This window comes from Protomyctophum bolini, assembly GCF_963924005.1.
Source record: "Protomyctophum bolini genome assembly, chromosome: 5".
Taxonomy (NCBI): domain Eukaryota; kingdom Metazoa; phylum Chordata; class Actinopteri; order Myctophiformes; family Myctophidae; genus Protomyctophum; species Protomyctophum bolini.
In genome coordinates, this window is record NC_137866.1 from 19,999,351 (window position 1) to 20,018,906 (window position 19,556).

General features: G+C 45.4%; 1 protein-coding gene across 1 annotated transcript in view; it reads left to right on the forward strand.

Moving 5' to 3' along the window:
- Positions 1-13,662, forward strand: part of LOC308314991 (IQ motif and SEC7 domain-containing protein 2-like) — a gene marked incomplete at both ends in the record, with an annotated part of 113,647 nt that extends 99,985 nt beyond the window's left edge. Inside the window, 15 exons of the mRNA XM_080762815.1 lie at positions 170-343; positions 625-705; positions 1,177-1,766; positions 2,555-3,041; positions 3,204-3,580; positions 4,591-4,749; positions 4,866-4,988; positions 5,213-5,379; positions 6,205-6,344; positions 6,873-6,998; positions 7,185-7,284; positions 8,702-8,863; positions 9,007-9,219; positions 11,532-11,581; positions 12,316-13,662. Of these exons, the coding sequence (XP_080618941.1) occupies positions 170-343; positions 625-705; positions 1,177-1,766; positions 2,555-3,041; positions 3,204-3,580; positions 4,591-4,749; positions 4,866-4,988; positions 5,213-5,379; positions 6,205-6,344; positions 6,873-6,998; positions 7,185-7,284; positions 8,702-8,863; positions 9,007-9,219; positions 11,532-11,581; positions 12,316-13,662 (4,296 nt within the window). The remainder of the gene's footprint in view (positions 1-169; positions 344-624; positions 706-1,176; positions 1,767-2,554; positions 3,042-3,203; positions 3,581-4,590; positions 4,750-4,865; positions 4,989-5,212; positions 5,380-6,204; positions 6,345-6,872; positions 6,999-7,184; positions 7,285-8,701; positions 8,864-9,006; positions 9,220-11,531; positions 11,582-12,315) is intronic.
- Positions 13,663-19,556: the final 5,894 nt, after the last annotated feature.

Sequence of the window (19,556 nt, forward strand, 5' to 3'; positions counted from 1 at the left end):
ATCTTTACGTCAGATCAATTAAGCAGCGGAGCGGAGCTTCACACTCTGCGGCACACAGGTGACCCGAGTGAGATAATCAACCCTTCAACCCAATTGAACCAAAATGTACTGTATCTCAATTGATTTTCCTCTGATTGGTTAACCGTACTAATGTTGTTCTCTCTGATAGGTGGAGATGCTGGAGAGGAAGTACGGGGGTTACTTCCTGTCCCGGCGTGCGGCCAGGACCATCCAGACAGCCTTCAGGCAGTACCGCATGAACAAGAACTTCCAGAAGCTACGAAGCTCCGCCTCCGAGAGCCGCATGACCAGACGCATCATCCTGTCTAACATGAGGATGCAGGTACACGCACGCACACACACACACACACACACACACACACACTGTACAATCCTCAGTGTTGACTTAAGTTTGAAGCAATTTACAATTATTAATGTTCCATCTGGTTCCATTTGTAGACTCAACAAAACAATGTTGGTTGTGTGTGTGTGTGTGTGTGTGTGTGTGTGTGTGTGTGTGTGTGTGTGTGTGTGTGTGTGTGTGTGTGTGTGTGTGTGTGTGTGTGTGTGTGTGTGTGTGTGTGTGTGTGTGTGTGTGTGTGTGTGTGTGTGGTGTGTTTCCAGTATTCATTTGATGAGCGACAGCCTCAGGGTCAACTGGGGTCAGAGGATATAGGAGACATGGAAGATTCTTTCTCCAAACAGGTGCACGCACGCACGCACGCACACACACATACATACTACATATGTACTACCCTTTTACTCCTACTATTTCTACTTCTACTACTACTACTAACAATATTAAATATAAGCAATAAGACCGGGTCAGCCATAAAAGCTATAAATCAATAAAGACCAAAGCTATATGCAATATGCACAATGAGCACTTGAGAGACCACTCAAGACCACACAGTCAACAAATGGTCGCTTTAAATACCTGGTTGGAGGCTGGAGATGACGTCACTTTTTTGTTACGCTGATTGGCTGAAGGGGTTGTCTGTCAACGCTGTACTCCTGCAGCCAACCGTGCATTAGCAGGGTCCAGACTTCACACAAATGAATGGAATGGAAATGCGATTTCAAGGGGAGAGTAAGCCAGGCTACGAAAATATTTTTTATGTAAAAAAAAAGCATATTATGAGCTTCAGTTCTTGACCATACGTATCACCCCTCCAGGTGAAGTCATTGGCCGACTCCATGGACGGCTCCCTCACCTGCCAGTCGACACACCGAGACTCCCAGGAGGACGGAGGAGAGGAGGAGGAGGAGGAGGAAGAAGAAGAGGACGAAGAAGACATATTGGAGGAAGAGGAGGAGGAGGACGAGGAGGAGGAGGTAGAGGAGGAAGCGTACAGACAGTGGAGCAACAGCAACACCTCCCAACGGGGGGCAGGAGGAGGAGGAGGGAGGGAGAGGAGAGCTGCCGGGGGAGGAGGAGGAGGGCTAGGGAGGAGGGCAGGAGCAGGGGTGAGGGGAGACAGCACCGCCACCTCCTTCAGTGACGTCACCCTCCCCTCCTCCCCGCTCTCCCGCCCGGCCTCCAGCACAGACACAGAGTACTGGGGAGTGGGAGGAGGGGGAGGGGGAGGAGGGGGGGCATTGAGGGAGAACAGCGCGGAGACGGGGAGGAGCAGCACGCCGTGCACGGAGTGTCGGGGGGAGTACCGGGGGAGAGGAGGAGGAGGAGGAGGTGCAGGGCTGGGAGAGCACCTCCCTGTGCTCACCATAGAGCCGCCCAGTGACAGCTCTGTGGATATGAGTGACAGGTGAGGGGAGCCAATCAGAGATCACTGATGGTAGTAGTAGTAGTAGTAGTAGTAGGATGAGTGATATTCTTTGATTATAATGAAACGTTTTTTTTTTTTTTTTTCAAGTTCTATATTCTGATAGTAATTGCAATAGTGTTTATTCAGTAACATGGGTCTCCCTGTCGCTCCAGGTATTTCAACCAATCAGGAGAGAGTACCCATTTATCAGCTTCAATTTGATATGTTCCAATTCCAATGTTTGTGTCATCACTTCACCAATTTAACGTATTCATCCTGTATCCTGTATCTTTTTTTGTTAAAGACCTGGACAGATGGGGAGACCCCTGTTACTGAACAAACACCCTATAGTGACGATTACTATCAGAATGTAGAACTATTTACATGACATACCCTATCCTATAGTATACCTTTCAGTGTTCTTTACATGACTTACCCTATACGTTTATTCAAGTTTATATGCATTTGAAATTTGCAGATATACTGTAGCTCAGTAATCATCTGGATATTTTCCCAATTATTGATGTTTGAAAGAAGAGGCATCTATATATTACGTCTGGTAGCTAGTTATCAGTGCAAGATGCAAAAATAAAGAAATAAATGCTGTGTGCGCAAATGTATCCAAATGTGTCAATTTGTACAGTCAGAGTTAAATGAACACCCAGGATTTTTTTTAAATATATCTGTCAACCAGCAGTGGCCATAATAAACCAAGATGTCTGCTTTTCAAGTTATTCACTTAAACTTACTGCTGTGTCTTCTTTTATCTATCTAACATGATACAGTAGGTCTGACAGAGGTTCCATCGGCCGGCCGCCCTATGAACAGGACTCCACATCAGTAGGAGGAGACACGGTGGGAGAGGTGGAGGGAGAAGGAGAAGACAGCGGAGAAGAAGACAGCGGACAAGAGGAGCCAGGAGGAGGAGGGGGAGGTGTCACTGTAGGCAGTGAAGACGAATCTCATCAAGGGACCATCAAACACAAGCCGCCATCGGACGGGCGTTCTTCCTCCGCGGCCTCCGTCCCCACGGCCCAGGGACAGACGCGTGGCCCCACTGTCCCCATGGCGATGCCCTCCGCCCGGCCCCTGCCCTCACTCCCCCACCCACACCTCCCCACCATCCTCCACCAGCACCACCAACTGCAGCACCACCTGTACACCGCCGCCCACACGCACCAGCAGCAGCAGCACGTGCCACAGACGCACCCCTTCTCCCACCACCAGTACCACCACCACCAGTACCACCCGTACCACCCGTCACCACACCCCCACGCCCACCCCTACCCCGACTCGCCCTCCTCCCCTCTCCCGACGCCGCCTCCTCCCCTCTCCCCTCTCTCCCCTCTCCTCCCCCCTCTCACCCCCCTGACGCCCTCCCCCTCGCCCTTGGACGCCATACACGCCCTCCACCACCACCACCTCGCTCACGCACAGCACTCGCATGTTGCGCACTACCCGCACGTGCATCCACACCACCCGCACGCGCACCTCCTGCTGTGCTCGGACGGCGACAACGAGAGCGTGAACTCGACCACGACCAACACCAACTCCAACGACGACGCCACCACCCTCAACAACTGCAGCTCTGGCTCGGCCTCCCAGTCGTCACGTGACAGCCTACGGGAGCCAATGGGGAGCGGAGGAGGAGGCAGCGGGGGTGGAGGTGGAGCGGGAATGGGTGGAGGTGGCGGAGGAGGAGGAGGCCTGGGGATGAAGGCTCGTCAGAACTGGGACTCTCCTGCATTCAATGAGAGCAGTGATGATGTCTCTCAGAGGAGACAGTACCGCATAGGACTCAACCTGTTTAACAAGTAAGTGTGTGTGTGTGTGTGTGTGTGTGTGTGTGTGTGTGTGTGTGTGTGTGTGTGTGTACTGTATATTGTGCATAATTGCACCTTCTTCCCACGGTATGAGAAAGAAACAGCTGTTGACAATGAAGGTATTCACAATTCACATGGGCCCCAAAATAGCAATTTCGAGTATGTATTAGGCCTGAACAATAAATGGGAGAAAGAGAGCGAGGAAAACGAGGCTGCAATGTAATTACATGAAAGAGAGGAGTGTCTAAAGTGGACATGTGGACCTAACATGCTATAATACTGGAATGCTCCTTAATTCTGTCTGTGCCGCTAGCTGTTAGCATGAATGTACAGTAGTTAACCTGTGCCACCATCAGCGTTCTCTTTAAGAGAAGGAGTTTCCACCCCCCGCCAGCCCCATACAAACACTCAAGACACACTTTGCTGTCATTAGCGCACACTGTTTACCTCTCGCCAGAAACGTTTACATGTCGGGGGCGACGCGGTACAAAGTCACAAATGACATGCGAACTTTGTATGGCTGAAGATCCACCAATGACGAATGACAGCTCTCCTGGATTCTGACTTATGGAGGTTTGAAAATCCTCCTCAGATTTAACGTCCCATAGCTGATGGTGACGGAGGCGTTGCATAGCAACCGGATCAATGTAAAAAGATGCTGTGGGGCTCAACCATTATATACACGGAGTATACATTGGCGTCCAACCCGTCCGTATATATACGGACCTAGCAAATAACATCCCCTAGCTGGGGCATATACGGACATGAGAGAGAAAGAATTAATGACCTTATAAAAGGTTGTAGTTATCCTGTAAACAGTACACAGAATATAAGCTTGACTTTAAAAATATTTATTCTACTAATTCCTCCAGTTACTGAACAACATGTTGTACGTGTGTGTGTGTGTGTGTGTGTGTGTGTGTGTGTGTGTGTGTGTGTGTGTGTGTGTGTGTGTGTGTGTGTGTGTGTGTGTGTGCGTGTGCGTGTGCGTGTGCGTGCAGGAAGCCTGAGCGTGGCGTCCAGTACCTGATAGAGAGAGGCTTCGTGTCGGACACTCCAATCGGCATCGCCAGGTTCATCCTGGAGAGGAAAGGTCTCAGCAGGCAGATGATCGGAGAGTTCCTAGGAAACCGACTGCAGTTCAACAAGGACGTTCTGGAGTGAGCGCACAGCATGTTCATATTCTTAATGTCTGGGGCAGGAGTGTATACTGTATGTATGGGGTGTAGTTTTAGGACGAATGTGTAAACAAGGATCCGTCTCTCTGTCTCTCTAGCTGTGTTCTAGATGAGATGGACTTCTCTGGGATGGATCTGGACGATGCTCTGCGGAAGTTCCAGGCTCAGATTAAAGTCCAGGGAGAGGCCCAGAGGGTGGAGAGGCTAGTGGAAGCCTTCAGGTAAACCACCTGGACGGGTTCGGATGCCAACCGATGCAAGCTGGGAATCAAATCAAGTTAAAAAACTGTAGTCAGTAAACTTCATATAATATGGTCCTCGCTAATGTTCATTATAAGATGGCACCATTTCTGTTCGGTCTGTATTTCAGAGAAGGCTTTCTCCCTCTCCCCACCGACCCTCTCTCTCTCTCTCTCTCTCTCTCTCTCTCTCTATCTCTCTGCAGTCAGAGGTACTGTGTATGTAATCCGGTGTTGATCAGGCAGTTTCAGAATCCAGACACCATCTTCATCCTGGCGTTTGCCATCATCCTTCTCAACACAGACATGTACAGCCCCAACGTCAAACCAGAGAGGAAGATGAAGATTGAGGACTTCGTCAAGAACCTCCGTGGTTAGATGCAGACACATAGACATGAATGCACACACTTGCATCATTAACCAATAGTGTAACATGATGATATGATATCTCGATCTGTTTCTATGTATTATACCAGTGTCAGTCTTTTATGTAGATTATGTGGTTGACACGCACTGACACTTTGCATGTTAAATCAATGTACAACACACTGACTTTTGTCTTTTTTGTGTTCATCTTTTTATTCTAGCACCTTAACTAACGTCCTTAACTCATTTACTGCTATAATGGTTTCAGTCCCTGCCACAGGAAGGTTTATTTAGAAAATTCACCCCAATGAACCGGAAGCAAAATTGGCTAAACTAATCTTGGCTACCGTCTTTTCATAATATTCTAACCGCGAGGTAGCAACGATTTAGTAATGAGCCGCTAATCTTAGAAATGATTCAGAGAAAAAAGATTTTTAGATTGCAGTTAACATGGCAGGGGACGAGGGGGAATCATTTCATTGACGGACCACAGCCGAGCCAAGTTTTACCTAGAGACGGAGACGCTGCTAGAAGGCATATTAGGTACTATGTGTAAATCTTTTTTTTTTTGTTGACCTTTTGTTGTAGGCCTACTTTTTGTGCTAAGAAAAAACAACAACATGTAGTTGTACTTTGTAGCAAAGAAGCTTTGCTCAAACTTTTGTCCTGCCTTGATCTCCTTGTCGTCGTCAACCCTCTTCTTCCCTTTCTTTTGTCTTGGAAAAACGGCACGATGGGAATTATATGCACATTCACTCACTTTTTTAGTTGTAAAACTGTGATGTGACAATAAAGCTGATTGTGATTGTGATCTGTCTGTGTGTGTCTGTAGGTGTTGATAATGGGCAGGACATTCCCAGAGACCTACTGGTAGCGATCTATGGACGGATCCAAAAGTGGGAGTTAAGAACCAACGATGACCATGTGTCTCAGGTCCAGGCTGTAGAGAGGATGATCGTTGGCAAGAAACCTGTAAGAAGTTACACCATATGCATGACTGTAAAAAGTGCTCACAATGTTTACTTAAGTAAAAGTATCAATACTGCAATATAGTTACAAGTAAAAGTCCGGAATTCAAAATGTGCTTGAGTAAAAGTATAACTATAAAGTTATTAGCATTAAAATGTACCAAAAGTGAAAGTAGTCATTATACAGAATGTCATGTTTCAAGTTTTCAAATTAATAAAGATCTTTTGAAAATAGCAGATTTATTATTATTATTTATTTTCAAATTGCCGAAATGAAGTGGTTAATGTATGTTTTGTAACAATCGAAATCTACAAATTAACTAAAGTTTTCAAATAAATTCGGATCCTAGATGTAGTGGAGGAGTACAAGTAAAAGTATTGGAAATTGAAATTACTCCAGAAGTATCTCGAAATGTTACTGAAGTACAGTACTTGAGTAAATTTACTTACTTTCCACCACTGACAACAACCACTGCAGTGATTTGACAAAGTGCAGTCATTGCTCAGTTCTGTCGTATAATGATGTTTGCAGACCTTGTCTCTGGCTCACCGGAGGCTGGTGTGTTGCTGTCAGCTTTTTGAGGTGCCTGACCCAAACCGGGCTCAGAGGAGTGGAGTTCACCAGAGAGAAGTCTTTCTGTTCAATGACCTACTTGTGGTAAGAAATCTACATTGGTTGTGTGTGTGTGTGTGTGTGTGTGTGTGTGTGTGTGTGTGTGTGTGTGTGTGTGTGTGTGTGTGTGTGTGTGTGTACACACGCGTGTGTGAGGTATGACTTGACTGAGAGTCTGGTCTGACCAAGTGATTCTCTCTCTGTCTCTCTCTCTCTGTCTATCCTGATCAGGTGACGAAGATCTTTCAGAAGAAGAAGACTTCAGTCACTTACAGTTTCAGACAGTCCTTTCCTCTGGTCGAGATGCAGACTCACACCTTCAGCAACAACCGTTAGTAATGAGTCTGTCTGTCTGACTGTCTGGTTGTCTGTCTGTCTGTCTGTCTGTCTGTCTGTCTGTCTGTCTGTCTGTCTGTCTGTCTGTCTGTCTGTAGTATCTACTATAAGTGTTTTAGTTTAGTGTCAGATAAATGTGTGGTATTTAATCTTGCAGTTTGTGTGATGACTTGTGCGTGTGTCCGTGCGTGCATGCGAATGTCTTGGCAGAGTGTCTGATGACAGATTGTCCTATCTGACTCATCCACTCATTTACACATGGTGTGTTTGTGTAGGTGTTGTGCGTGCCTGTGTGATGCAGCAGTGTGTGTGTGTGTGTGTGTGTGTGTGTGTGTGTGTGTGTGTGTGTGTGTGTGTGTGTGTGTGTGGTGTGTGTGCGTGCGTGCGTGCATTATATGTCTGTATGAGTAGAGATGGGAGGATATAAAAATATATCTTTTACCAGGATAAACTACTCAAGATCATTATATCGTGGTTGTGGTGAATAAAGCGTGGAAACCAGAACAGTGTTTTTACTAAGTTAGGTTCAAAGTTGTACAGTTCGACTGTGCTACATTGCCAGTTGGACTTTCATATAATTAAAGAACAGACGTGCACATTTTGTTTAGTTTTTTATCCAGGAGGACATTACTATTTATCATTACTTAAATTAAAGTAATGTTCGATGATTGTTGTTTTTTTGCTTTCATTCAGCAGCCCTTGCTCTAGCTCCACCTATGTGAATGTTTGGACATAGGTATATTATTTTTAATTATACATTTATTTATTTTTGTGATTCATTGATGCTGGATAGATTTGGATACTGTACATGTTTCACTAAAAAGGATGTTCACAAAAATATCTATGGAGAGATGAGCTGCGACCGCTGGTCTCCCCACTGCGGCAGGGGGGCCGAGTCGGCAGAAAGCTAAATGTCAAAGTTGAGAAGTTCATCTTGCGAGGCAGAGCAAGCAAAGCAGTCAGAAAGAAGCGCACTGTGCTCTGAAGCAGAGGGGCAGACTAGGCTCGACACCACAGAAATTGACAACGTTATTGAAGTAGTGAATATTAGTTGTAACGTTATTAATAGTTTTAGGTGTGAAATGAATCAAGATCGAGCAATCAAAATGTATAAAATGTTTACAAACAAGTAAGCATTGAGTATGTGCACTTCTCCTCCCAAGCTTCCTATAGCCGAGCACATCTGCTGACTTTGAACCTCTCTGAACACCGGGAGCTGAAGCACAACTTGTGTACTCATAAAGATGACACTAATAGCATTTTTATAGCATTCTGCAAATATTCTCACTACGGACATTCACTTGCAGCTGCTGGTGTGAATTTAGCGAAAAGGGGTGTGGAGTGACCCTAACCCTTTATGTGACCCAAATTAAAATAAATCTAATATGACCACATCCTCCTGTCCCCTTTAGACTATCCTCATGGTATCCGACTCTCAGCATCGAACCCAGGAGGAGAGAGGAAGGTTCTCATCGTGTTCACGGCCCCCAGCCTGCAGGACAGAGCTCGCTTCACCTCTGACCTCAGAGAGAGCATCTCTGAGGTGCAGGAGATGGAGAAATACCGCGTAGAATGTAAGTATACTGTCCATTTATTAGTAAGAGTACCAGAATTTGTTGGGTTGGCAGTAATAGTTAGTAGTAGGCTAGTCTCTCAAGACAGACTAAAACAGGGGGTGTTTTCTCTCTCTCATTCTCTCTCTCATTCCTCTCTCCAGCCGAGTTGGAGAAGCAGAAAGGAGTGATGCGTCCTGGCTTGTTATCAGGAGGAGGGACAACAGGAAGTGGTACTGCCCCTGATGGAGGCGGGGTCAAGGGCGAGACAATGAATGGCACCCTGAGAGGGCCAAGCCTCGATGACACATACGCCTCTGTGGACGGACTCAAACGCACAGCACTCAGCTCCTCTCTGAGAGACCTCTCTGAGACAGGTACTGTGCACACAAACACACACACACATGCGTGTGCACGCACGCATGCACGCACGCACACACACGTATGCACATACGCATGCATGTGCACACACACACACACACACACACACAATAATAAAACGTCTTGATTATTTCCCAGTACTCAAATAAAAGGACGGATTAAATACAGATTCTTATTTGTTTCTGAGAGTTTCTTCTGGTTTGGGGCCTGCATTCAGAATGCATTGTGAGCCTGTGGGACAATTCACAATTCAGCTGCAACTATCACATTATATTCGTAGCAATTCCTACTTTTTTCAAATAATATTTTTTTTTATGAAGCACTTATATACAAAATCTACTTGATTTTTTAAAAATAATTGATTAAATCTATTTGTTTGTTAAATGTTGCAGCCCTGTTGGACTTGACAGTCCATTTGTGCCACAGCCTCCTTGATAATGATCCTTGGATATTAATTGCATAATGTAAAAAGAAAATTATACAATTTAAGTGTTGAAAAGCTGTGGACACCTTCAACAGTATTAAAATACTGGCTTTGACTTTGTCACCGTCCACTTGCATCCCTCACCATCTTCCTTGGCAGTCTCACTGAAGCACTTCTCTCCTATCAGTCTGTCTCCTTTTGCCAAATGGAAATAGTGACCGTTTTACCACTTCTATTTCTAAACATGAATAAAAAATAATCCTTCACAATCACAACAGTGCTGGTGTAACTAAGACATTAGCTTAGCGTAATTATTGTGTGAATTACATTACCGAGGTGTCCCATGTTCCAGGTGATGCCCAAATATCCCGGATATTAGTGCAAATCAAGCGGTGCTGTTAGGTGGTGTTGTTTTTTGTTCACATGCCCATAAGGAGATTCCCATTGTCCGCACAAATCGGACAAAAAAGGAGGGAGAATGAGAGAGGGAAGGAGGAAGAGAGGGTGTGAGAGTGAGAGTGACAGAGAGCCTATTTCACGCGCATGATAATCCAGGCAATGCTGCGTACCGAACCCCAACAAGCTGATCGACGTGTCACGAAGACTCAGAGGGAGGGAGAGTGGGAGAGAGAAACCTATATCTCGGGGATTCCTGGCCAATGCTGGGAACTAAAACCTGAACATGCTGATTGACACATAAGCTTTTGAGGCGCAATGTCAGCACAATAACCCCAGCAACGGCAGGCTATTTCTGTTGTGTTTTATAATAGACTTTCCTTCCAAAAACCCTTGCCACGCCAATAAACTCTACGCTTTTTCCCCCCTTCTCATGCTTGCCTTGTGCCTCTGCACCTCACTCACCTGCTGGTCTGTGTCAAGGTCAATATTGGCTGACATTGTAACCAATTAGAGGGCTCTAGAATAAGCAGCTGTGACATCAAATGAAAAAGCCTGTAGTCAAGGGTGATGAGAATGCATCGTGTAACGTGATGTTAAAGTTTTGCGGGCCCTGGTGGAGTCCTTGCGCTCCAAGGAGTACACTTCTAGTTTAAATTTGAAGTGATGAAATACTGTCACGTTTTTACCTCAAGGAGGATGGGGTGTCAAAGGCCGGGGCCCCGAAAAGTATTAATCCGGACCTGATGATTAGATGCTGATTAGCCTTGTTGTTTAGGTTGTTGTTAAATTATGTTTATTTTAAATTTTTACAGTGAGTAAACGTATTGAAACGAATGTTTGAACTGTGTCCTCTCACAAAACAGCAAATGCAGTAATACAAATGTAATACACAGTAGCTAGCTACTAGTAAAGCTATCTAAAGTACTGATGTTAATTATATAAATGGTGCTTTGTCTCCCTCTAATGGTTAGCTATGGGAATTCCATATAAGAGTACTGCTAGTATGCAAGGAAGTTACCTTTAAGTTAACTTATAATAAATAATAGTGGTGAGCATTTGTTAGAAATACAAACTAAAATTAATTATACAAAATGAAGATTGAGAGCTTAACATATTTACAGAAAGAAGAAAGAAACGCACGCGCACACACACACACACACACACACACACACACACACACACACACACACACACACACACACACACACACATACGCATATGCATTATGCACACACACACACACACGGACAACATTTTATATTTTATCAGAAATATAAAAAGAAATACGTAATGTATTACATTCATTATACATGTTTAATAATGCTTAATTCTAAGACCTTAGCATATAAATTAAGTGAATCAAACTGGAATGATTATTTTACCATTTTGAATGAAGATAAAAATCATCTGCCGAAGACACAGACGTTTCCTCTCTCTCTATCCTCCATGGCCTTGTAACCGTGCCTCATTCTGATTGGGTAACAGGGAAGCGAGGTCGTAGGAACAGTGTGGGCTCATTGGACAGTACCATTGAAGTAAGTCATGGCGGCAGGTTGTGATGTCACCACTGCATGGCATGGCTTTGTTTAGTTTTTAAACACTTTTTGTTGTTGTGTGCAATACATAATAACAACTTCCCATTAGTTTCAAGTTAGATCTAGATATGCATGGAGTGTGAAGATAACATAAGCAATAAGCATGCACGATTGCGTGATTGCCTGTAAACCTAACCGTACCATCTGTTATTGCCTGCATGCATGTTGTTTTATGCCAGATTTATGCTTAGATGTGTGCTGTGACAGTGTCACACACCTATAATTAAATTAAGCATAAATCTTGCTTGACTACTTTCACTTTGATTTCACCACCACTGCTCAACTAAACAGCTAACTTGCCGAGTTTTCACTCGTTCACCGATCACATACTGGTAAATTACCTCCAGCCACCAGTAAAATGCTGGTAAGTTTGTAGTAACTTTTTGCCGTTAGCCTATACTGTCCATTCATAGAATACATTTAATTGGTTTGGCTAATGGCCAGTAGATGACCAAACTTGCTATGTTTTTTGCATTATTATCTATAGAATATAGCATATCTGTTACAAATAGATTATAGTATCTCCCAAACAAACTTGAGGCTGTTTTTTTCAACTGGTTTTCTTGTCTAAGGTCATTTATTTTACCAGAGCAAAGAAACATATTGACATCAATACTGTGTGTCTGCTCGTTGGTATTTGAGCGACATGACCTCTCTTCCTCTTTGCCATGCAGGGTTCCATCATTAGCAGCCCCAGGCCTCACCAGCAGCGCCCCCTGGCTGGTGGAGGTCATCCCTACTCCACCACCTCCACCTCTCCGCTGGCAGCGTCAGCCTACCGGCCATACCGCCCTACTCAGAGCCCCGGTACGGGGGTGGGTGGTGGGCCGGGGCTCTGTCACAACCCGGGCGGGCCGGGGGGGTTACCCCCCAGCTCGCCCTCCCCCTGCACCATCCCCTCCGCCTCCCCCCTCCACCACCTCCACGGCGGAGGGGGCGGGGGGAATTTCTTCGGCAGCCGGCGGGGCAAAGTGCCCGGTCCCCTGATGATGGTGTCGTCGCCTCCGCCGCCGCAGGGGGCGGGACCGGGTGGAGGGGGCGGGGGGATCGGGGGACCGCCGAGCCCGCTCATGATCGTCTCTCCGCCCCACTACCCGGCCCCGGCTCCGCCCGTCCCCGTGGGCGCGTCCCCCCACTCGCCCTGCCCCACCTCTCCCAACCATGGCGCCGGCCAGTCGGACCCTGCCTCGGGGGGGGCGGGGGCGCCTTCCTCCAAGCTGCAGGCGCTGCACGCCCAGTACTGCCACAGCAACAGTGGAGCCGGTGGGGGAGGAGTGACAGGCGCTGGGGGGGGGCAGCAGCCGCAGAACGCCACCCCTCCCCCGCCCTACCACCACCACCACCAGCGGTACCACCACTACGCTCCCGCCCCGCTCCACCACGCCCTCTCCCACAGGGTCTCCGGCCCCAGGAGGCAGGGGCCGGGCGGAGGCGCCTCCCACACCCAGCTGATACAGCAGCAGCAGAGGGCCCAACACGGCCACTACGGCCTGGGCACGGGGTTCACCAGCCCACCCCCTCTCTCCCCCCACTCGCCCGTCCCTCCCTCCACCCCCGTCCTCCCGCCTGTCTCGCACGCACACTACCACTCCCACGGCGCCAAGCTCCCGCTGACCCTCTCGCACTCTCAGCCCCACCCCCTCGCTCACGCGCCGCCGCACGCACACTCTCACAGCCACCACCACCACCACCACCCCGCCGTGCAGCACACGCACTCGCACGGGCACGTGCACACACACTCCCCGCTCAGCCCGGGGGGCGTGCCCGCACCCTCATCCTCCTCCCCCCACTTTGTTTTCTCCACCCCCGCTCCTCTCCCCATGCCGTCGGCCCGTCTCGTCAGCCAGTACCCTCCTCCCCTCGCCTCCATTCCGCCGCCGCCGCCCCACTCCCCCTTACCTCCCCCCCTGCCCCAGACCCCGCTGTCCCCGCACCCGCCGGGAGGTGTGATTGGAGGGTCCGGCGGCCAGGGGGGCGGGGCCAAATCGAAGCCAGTCAGCCGGATAAGTACGGTGGTCTGAGGAGGCGGCGTCGGAGAGCGGTGTTACCTCGATACCCCAGTGTCCACCGGGGGGCAGTGGTGAGAGGCAACAGGAGGAGAGGAGTCGGCGCGGGTGGACAAATGCAAGTGTACCAACATGGCCGTGTGGCGAGGAGGAGGAGGAGAGGAGGAAGAGCGGGAGGAATGAGGAACTTGCTCAGCCTGTGTTACTTTCACATCCAGTTTCCTCGTAAGTAGACCGGCGGTGGATGTCGAGAGACAAGCTCAGGCCGGGTCCTGTCTTAATCCCTACATGGGTGTGTACGCTGTAAAATCCTGACTGTTAGTTTAACTGTGGCGTGCACAAACGCTCTGAGTTACAAGTGGATGAATTAACACTGAGGATTTTACCGTTTATTGTCAACAAGGAAAGCTGCCATAACATCAGGATCTCAAACCATCCAGCTTAAGAATTGAAGTCTTCTTTCCATTCCTTAAAGGTTATACTAGTCTCATGTTACCTCTCAGCCTAGTGTCCTTCTGAGGATTTATTCACAGGTGACTCAAAATTCACTTCCTGATGCAGCAGGATCGGCCATATTTGTAGATCTTTATTGCTGTCCAACTTGGCCATATACCTGTTGAAGGAGAGACTACAACAAGCATGGATTCCTTTGTATCGAGCAGCGATGAGTTAGTGGTGCAAATCAGAATGGTCATAATGGTTCAGGGACCATTTGAAGGGAAACAGTGCCTGAGAATTTGAAACACTGGAGTTAGCTCTCTGAGCTAATGCTATGGACATACAGTATGTAGTATGTACACTATCTACGGTGTCCCTAAAGGGACATTTCAGGGTTTTAAGAAAAATATAATATGATTTTTCACAAGTTGTTTGCATTAACATGGTGTGGGTTATGTGTCTTAGATTAGACATGCATGACCAGTGAGATGATTGGATGTGTCAATGCATCTGTGGTCAGTGTCTTATTATACAGGGTCTTTTGGTCAGATTTAAAGTCCTCCCATCCAGAATTGACAATTCATAAAAAAGGACTACATTCACAAATTATTGAATAACTTGTATTTGCTCATTTCCTAACCCACTCTGAATACAAGCATTGACAAATAAACAGCCTCAAATCACATTTAACTGCCAGTAGTTCGACTCTGTAACTCTGTGATAAAATGTCCTTATAATTGAAGGAATGGGTATTTAACTTGTAGTGAGTACGCTATTGACACAACATAGTGCATGTGTCTACACTCTACAGGGTGCTCGTCACTGCAATATTAATTTGGAGGCTTTAAAAAATGAAATGGTTAGTAGGGTAATCAGTGTTTCCTGTGGTAGAAATCTGATATAGAAATATAGTTATAATCAAGTTGTATTCAGAATTTGTAAAAAACAACGTGGATTATACCACACCCTTTATAACTCCCCTTATATGGCTCTGTGTCTAGTAGAAGTAAAAGATGAGCCCATATTTGTCACTTTGACTACAGTATATATTTCCTGGTACATGGCTATGTATGTGCTCTTTAACTGTCTATAGTTTGCAGAGGAAGATTAAGCTGCAGGGTGCCAAACAGGGTGAATTCAGTCAAATGCAGTCTTTTGAGTTCTGTATTTGTATGCCTTATAGGGCCGATTCATACTCCTATACTCCTATTTTTATTCATACTCGAATTCATACTCGAATAAAAGTTGTTTCAGTGCTGTAGAGCCTACAATTTGATGTCATTTGAGGTTCGGGGGGGGGGGGGGGGGGGGGGGTACCGTCCTAAAGTCGGCTCTTCGGTGCTACTGAAATTTTCTGACGAAATCATTTCGGCACTACAGCGCCGAAACAGCGGTAAAATAGGAGTATGAATCGGCCCATAGGCTGTCAACTACAGTACTTGCAACAAGACAAACTGATGGCAACCTTTACTTGAGGCCAAAGTTAGATTTAGGAAAACATGAATCCAATTGGGTGCAACGTGCAGCAATTTAATATAATTGTAAGAGTTTTGCTCTAGTCTATGGGGTAACAACTTGATATTGCCAAACAACCTTGAAGGGGATTAAGGTTTATATTATTATTTTTCCCTTCATTTACAGTAGATAGGAGAGAGTGGAGAGACATTAAACAGAGGACAAGAGAGGGTACATGACATGATGGGAGTCGTATTCAAACTTGCATACTTGCAGAGAATGTGGTTAGTGCACTAACTGACTGTGCAAGCCAGCATCCCAACAATTGCAATCTTTCTAATTCCAATATTATTGATCATAAAATAGAGACTTGAAATATCTTGAAAAGAAAGGTGGTTAACATAACCACAATGAGACTGCGTCATAAACATAGATGGCACCTACAGAAAACCAGTCTCTGCTACATGTGCCTAAAAAACACATTTAGTGCAAATAATGGGATGGCTCTTGCCTAGCAGACTAGTTCAGAACTAAATATTTATCTGCAAATAAGACGAAACCTGTTCAGCCCACATTCCCTGCCCTTTCCCCTGATGACACAGAAGTGGGGAAAGGGATGGGATCAAAGAATCAGCTGAGAATAAACTGTATTTGCTTATTTCACAAAGGATATTGACGTATGGCTTTTTATCATCACCTTGCAACATAATTATTACCAACTTCGAGATCAAAAATGCAAAAAAAAGAAAGAAGAAATTTTCTCTTCAAACAGTTGATTTCCTACATTATTATTTTTTCACAGTGAGTTAAGCCGATTATATGTTTTGTTATCTCTTTCTGTCTCTCCGTTTGAACTCTGGTTGTTAAATGAATGCTAACAAAACATGTTTAGTTTCTTGTGAGACTCTGTGATTGCTCCTGACCTGCTGTAGGCTCTCTGCTACTTGTATAGTCTGCTGTATTTTTGATGGGAGCATCAACAGGCCTTCTCTGAGGTTCAACCTGCTTGGATAAACTAAAGCATACTCCTAATATTGATATTGTTGTGACAACTGCTTCTACTAACCTTATAAACTACTCTTTGGGCTGTGTATAGTTTTTCCGTTGTTTTTTTGCTTTTCTTTATTCTTAATTTGTTATGTGCTTGGGTATGGGGTGATTATATGAATTTGGTTTACTTTGCACAATGGAAATACTAGAATTCTCTTAATTTGTAACGTGTTTTACTCTACCGAGAATTGGTTTTCTGTGGACTAACAAGTTGTTCTAATAATTTTTTTATATGGACTTTTAATAGTCATCTACAGTATACACGAATACACGCCTCTGAATCTCAGTCACAGAGTCAGTAAAGATGTTTTATCGATAACGTTTTGTGGTCTTTGCACACAGAGGTGCTTGAGGGATCTTTCTGCTTCCAGTGCCTCTAAGTTGGCCCACACACACACACACACACACACACACACACACACACACACAAACATGCAAATACACTCATGTATGCTTGTGTGATGAAGCACACATACACACACATTAATGCACAGATGGACGAGATGGTACAGTACAACACACTAACCCCAAACTTACACACGCACATCAGTTCGGCACTACAGCTACTTTAAATCCAAACGATAAAACTAACCTGACTTCAGAGAGGTCAGGACAAAGCCACTTCTGGAAAGATGCAACGCACCCCCAGACATTCCATTCGCTCCTAAGAATTTGGAAAGTCCCTTGTAAAGGTGAGACACAAGCCTCCTCTGATCCATCTTAACCGCCGCTAATGAAGAAAAAAGACAAAGAAAGCAAGAAATAGCAAAAGCAACGCACCATTTCCCCTTGGTTACAGTGCCCCTGCCTCTTTGTGACTCTGTCTCTGACATGGAATGAAATACACTGTACAATCCTGAGTGTTAACCTTACAGGTCCATTAGGTTACATTTGTACAAATGGGTAAATTAACACTTACGATTTTACTGAACTAAAGACTCATGAACATTGTTTTAATTATTTGATCCAAACCAATTGAGCACTTTGTTCTGAAATTGTTCAAACGGTCTGGCTAACACAATGGGGTTATATTCAGATTTCAAGGGAACTATACAGTATTTGAATAGACTATATTTTTTATTGCCCTGGTCTGCGCTCCAGTATCGGTTTGCATGTGGTATTATTAACATTATCTGCACTGAATGAAGCTGTATTATATTAAAAAAAAGACATGAATGTACATAACCATCATTATGAATAATAATAATAATATGACTACTCAACTTTGGAATGGGCTGTTTAAAAGCTGGCTTTACACTTTGGGAGCACAACAAATCCGTTTTTCAACCCTTTAAAGACCCATGTCTGGTGGTTTTATTGTTCACTGGACATGCAGCATTCTGGGGTCAGAAGAAGTTGTTGTTCGCTCCTGTGTAAATGCTGTAATGTATGTATGCACCTATAGAAGAGAAAACGGGCTGATCTGAGATCTGCTTTATGAAGACAAAGGAGCCTACACTTTCTGTTTATATTGTAGAGCAAAGAGAGACTGGAACAGTCCATGTAAAATGTACCAGTACAGTGTCAAATATGACGTGTCAACAGAGACATTATTTTAAAAATTATGTATGGAGAACTTTTAACCATGTATATACAGATATATTACTTGTACTTTTTGTTTTTGAAATTGCAGAGATGAAAAAGTTGAAATATTTATTGCCCTTAACATATATATATAAAAAAAACATGTTCATGTTGTTGGAAATGCATTGAGTATTTTTTTTCCGGACCACAATTTAATCTAATGTCACTCCATCTTATCCGTAGTCGGGTCACGGGGGCAACAGTTTCAGCAGAGAGCTCCAGACTTCCCTTTCCTGAACAACATTAGGTGCTTATACTCTTGAGGAAATCCTGAGGTGTTCCCAGGCCAGTTTGGAGATGTAATACCCCCATCTGATCCTTGGTCTGCCAGGAGGTCTCCTCCCAGTGGGATGTGCAGAGATGACCTCGTTAGGGAGATGCCCGAACCAGCTAAGCTGGCTCCTTTCGTGAAGGAGCAGTCTCTCATGTGTGACTGAACGTTTCACCCTATCTCTAAGGAAGATGCTATAGCCACCCGTCTGAGAAAACTCATTTTGACCACTTGTATTCGTACCTTATTGTTTCAGTCATGACCCGCGCTTGACTCACACATCACACAGATATAAATAGTTCAGTATTCTGTGCTCATTTGGTGCCGGGTGTATACGTGATTTTACATCTAATTTAACATTTGTGGAGTTGGTCACCTGACCAAAAGCGGTTGACAGAAACTGGTCGACATGTTCTGTTGCCCCAACAGGGGCAGAAACAAGGCCACAACCACGCTATTTACACACACTACAACTCGCTTACAATTCGCAAACCTGGCAACACTGCCCTGTGTTCATGCTGTTGTCAGAGGCCCGCCCCCGGCTCACACGTCACTATTTTCTCCGTCTCTCAGCTCGCAATCGGCAGCCATCTTGCTTTTTAGGGCTCTCGCAGGATAACAGACAGAAGGAAGGGGAGAAATTATTGGCTCACTATTTTGCTTATCACTTCTAAATCCCTGTATTTACAAAATAAAACACTCAGCGAATCCCTTAGTTAAATCAACATTGTTCATTGTCACTACTTGGATTGTGCCGAAATATTTACGTTACACGTATAGCTTTTGCTATTTTCGCCTGCCAGCCAATGCCGACTACACACGCCTGCACACACACACACACACACACACACACACACACAGGAATGGCTATACGCCAGCGAGACAGCAGTGCAGCACTTATAATTTTCAGTTTCATTACATAACTGTCTTTCTCAGCGTGCGCACGTGCGCACACAACATTATTCAAGTGAAATGCGTAACGCCAATATTGGGCTCATATAGGCTACCAATACACGACGAAATAACTGACAGGAGTGACGGTGCTGTGAGTAAACTGACAACGCTTTCTGACAGAGAGAGAGAGAGAGAAAGACAGAAAGACGTGTTAGAG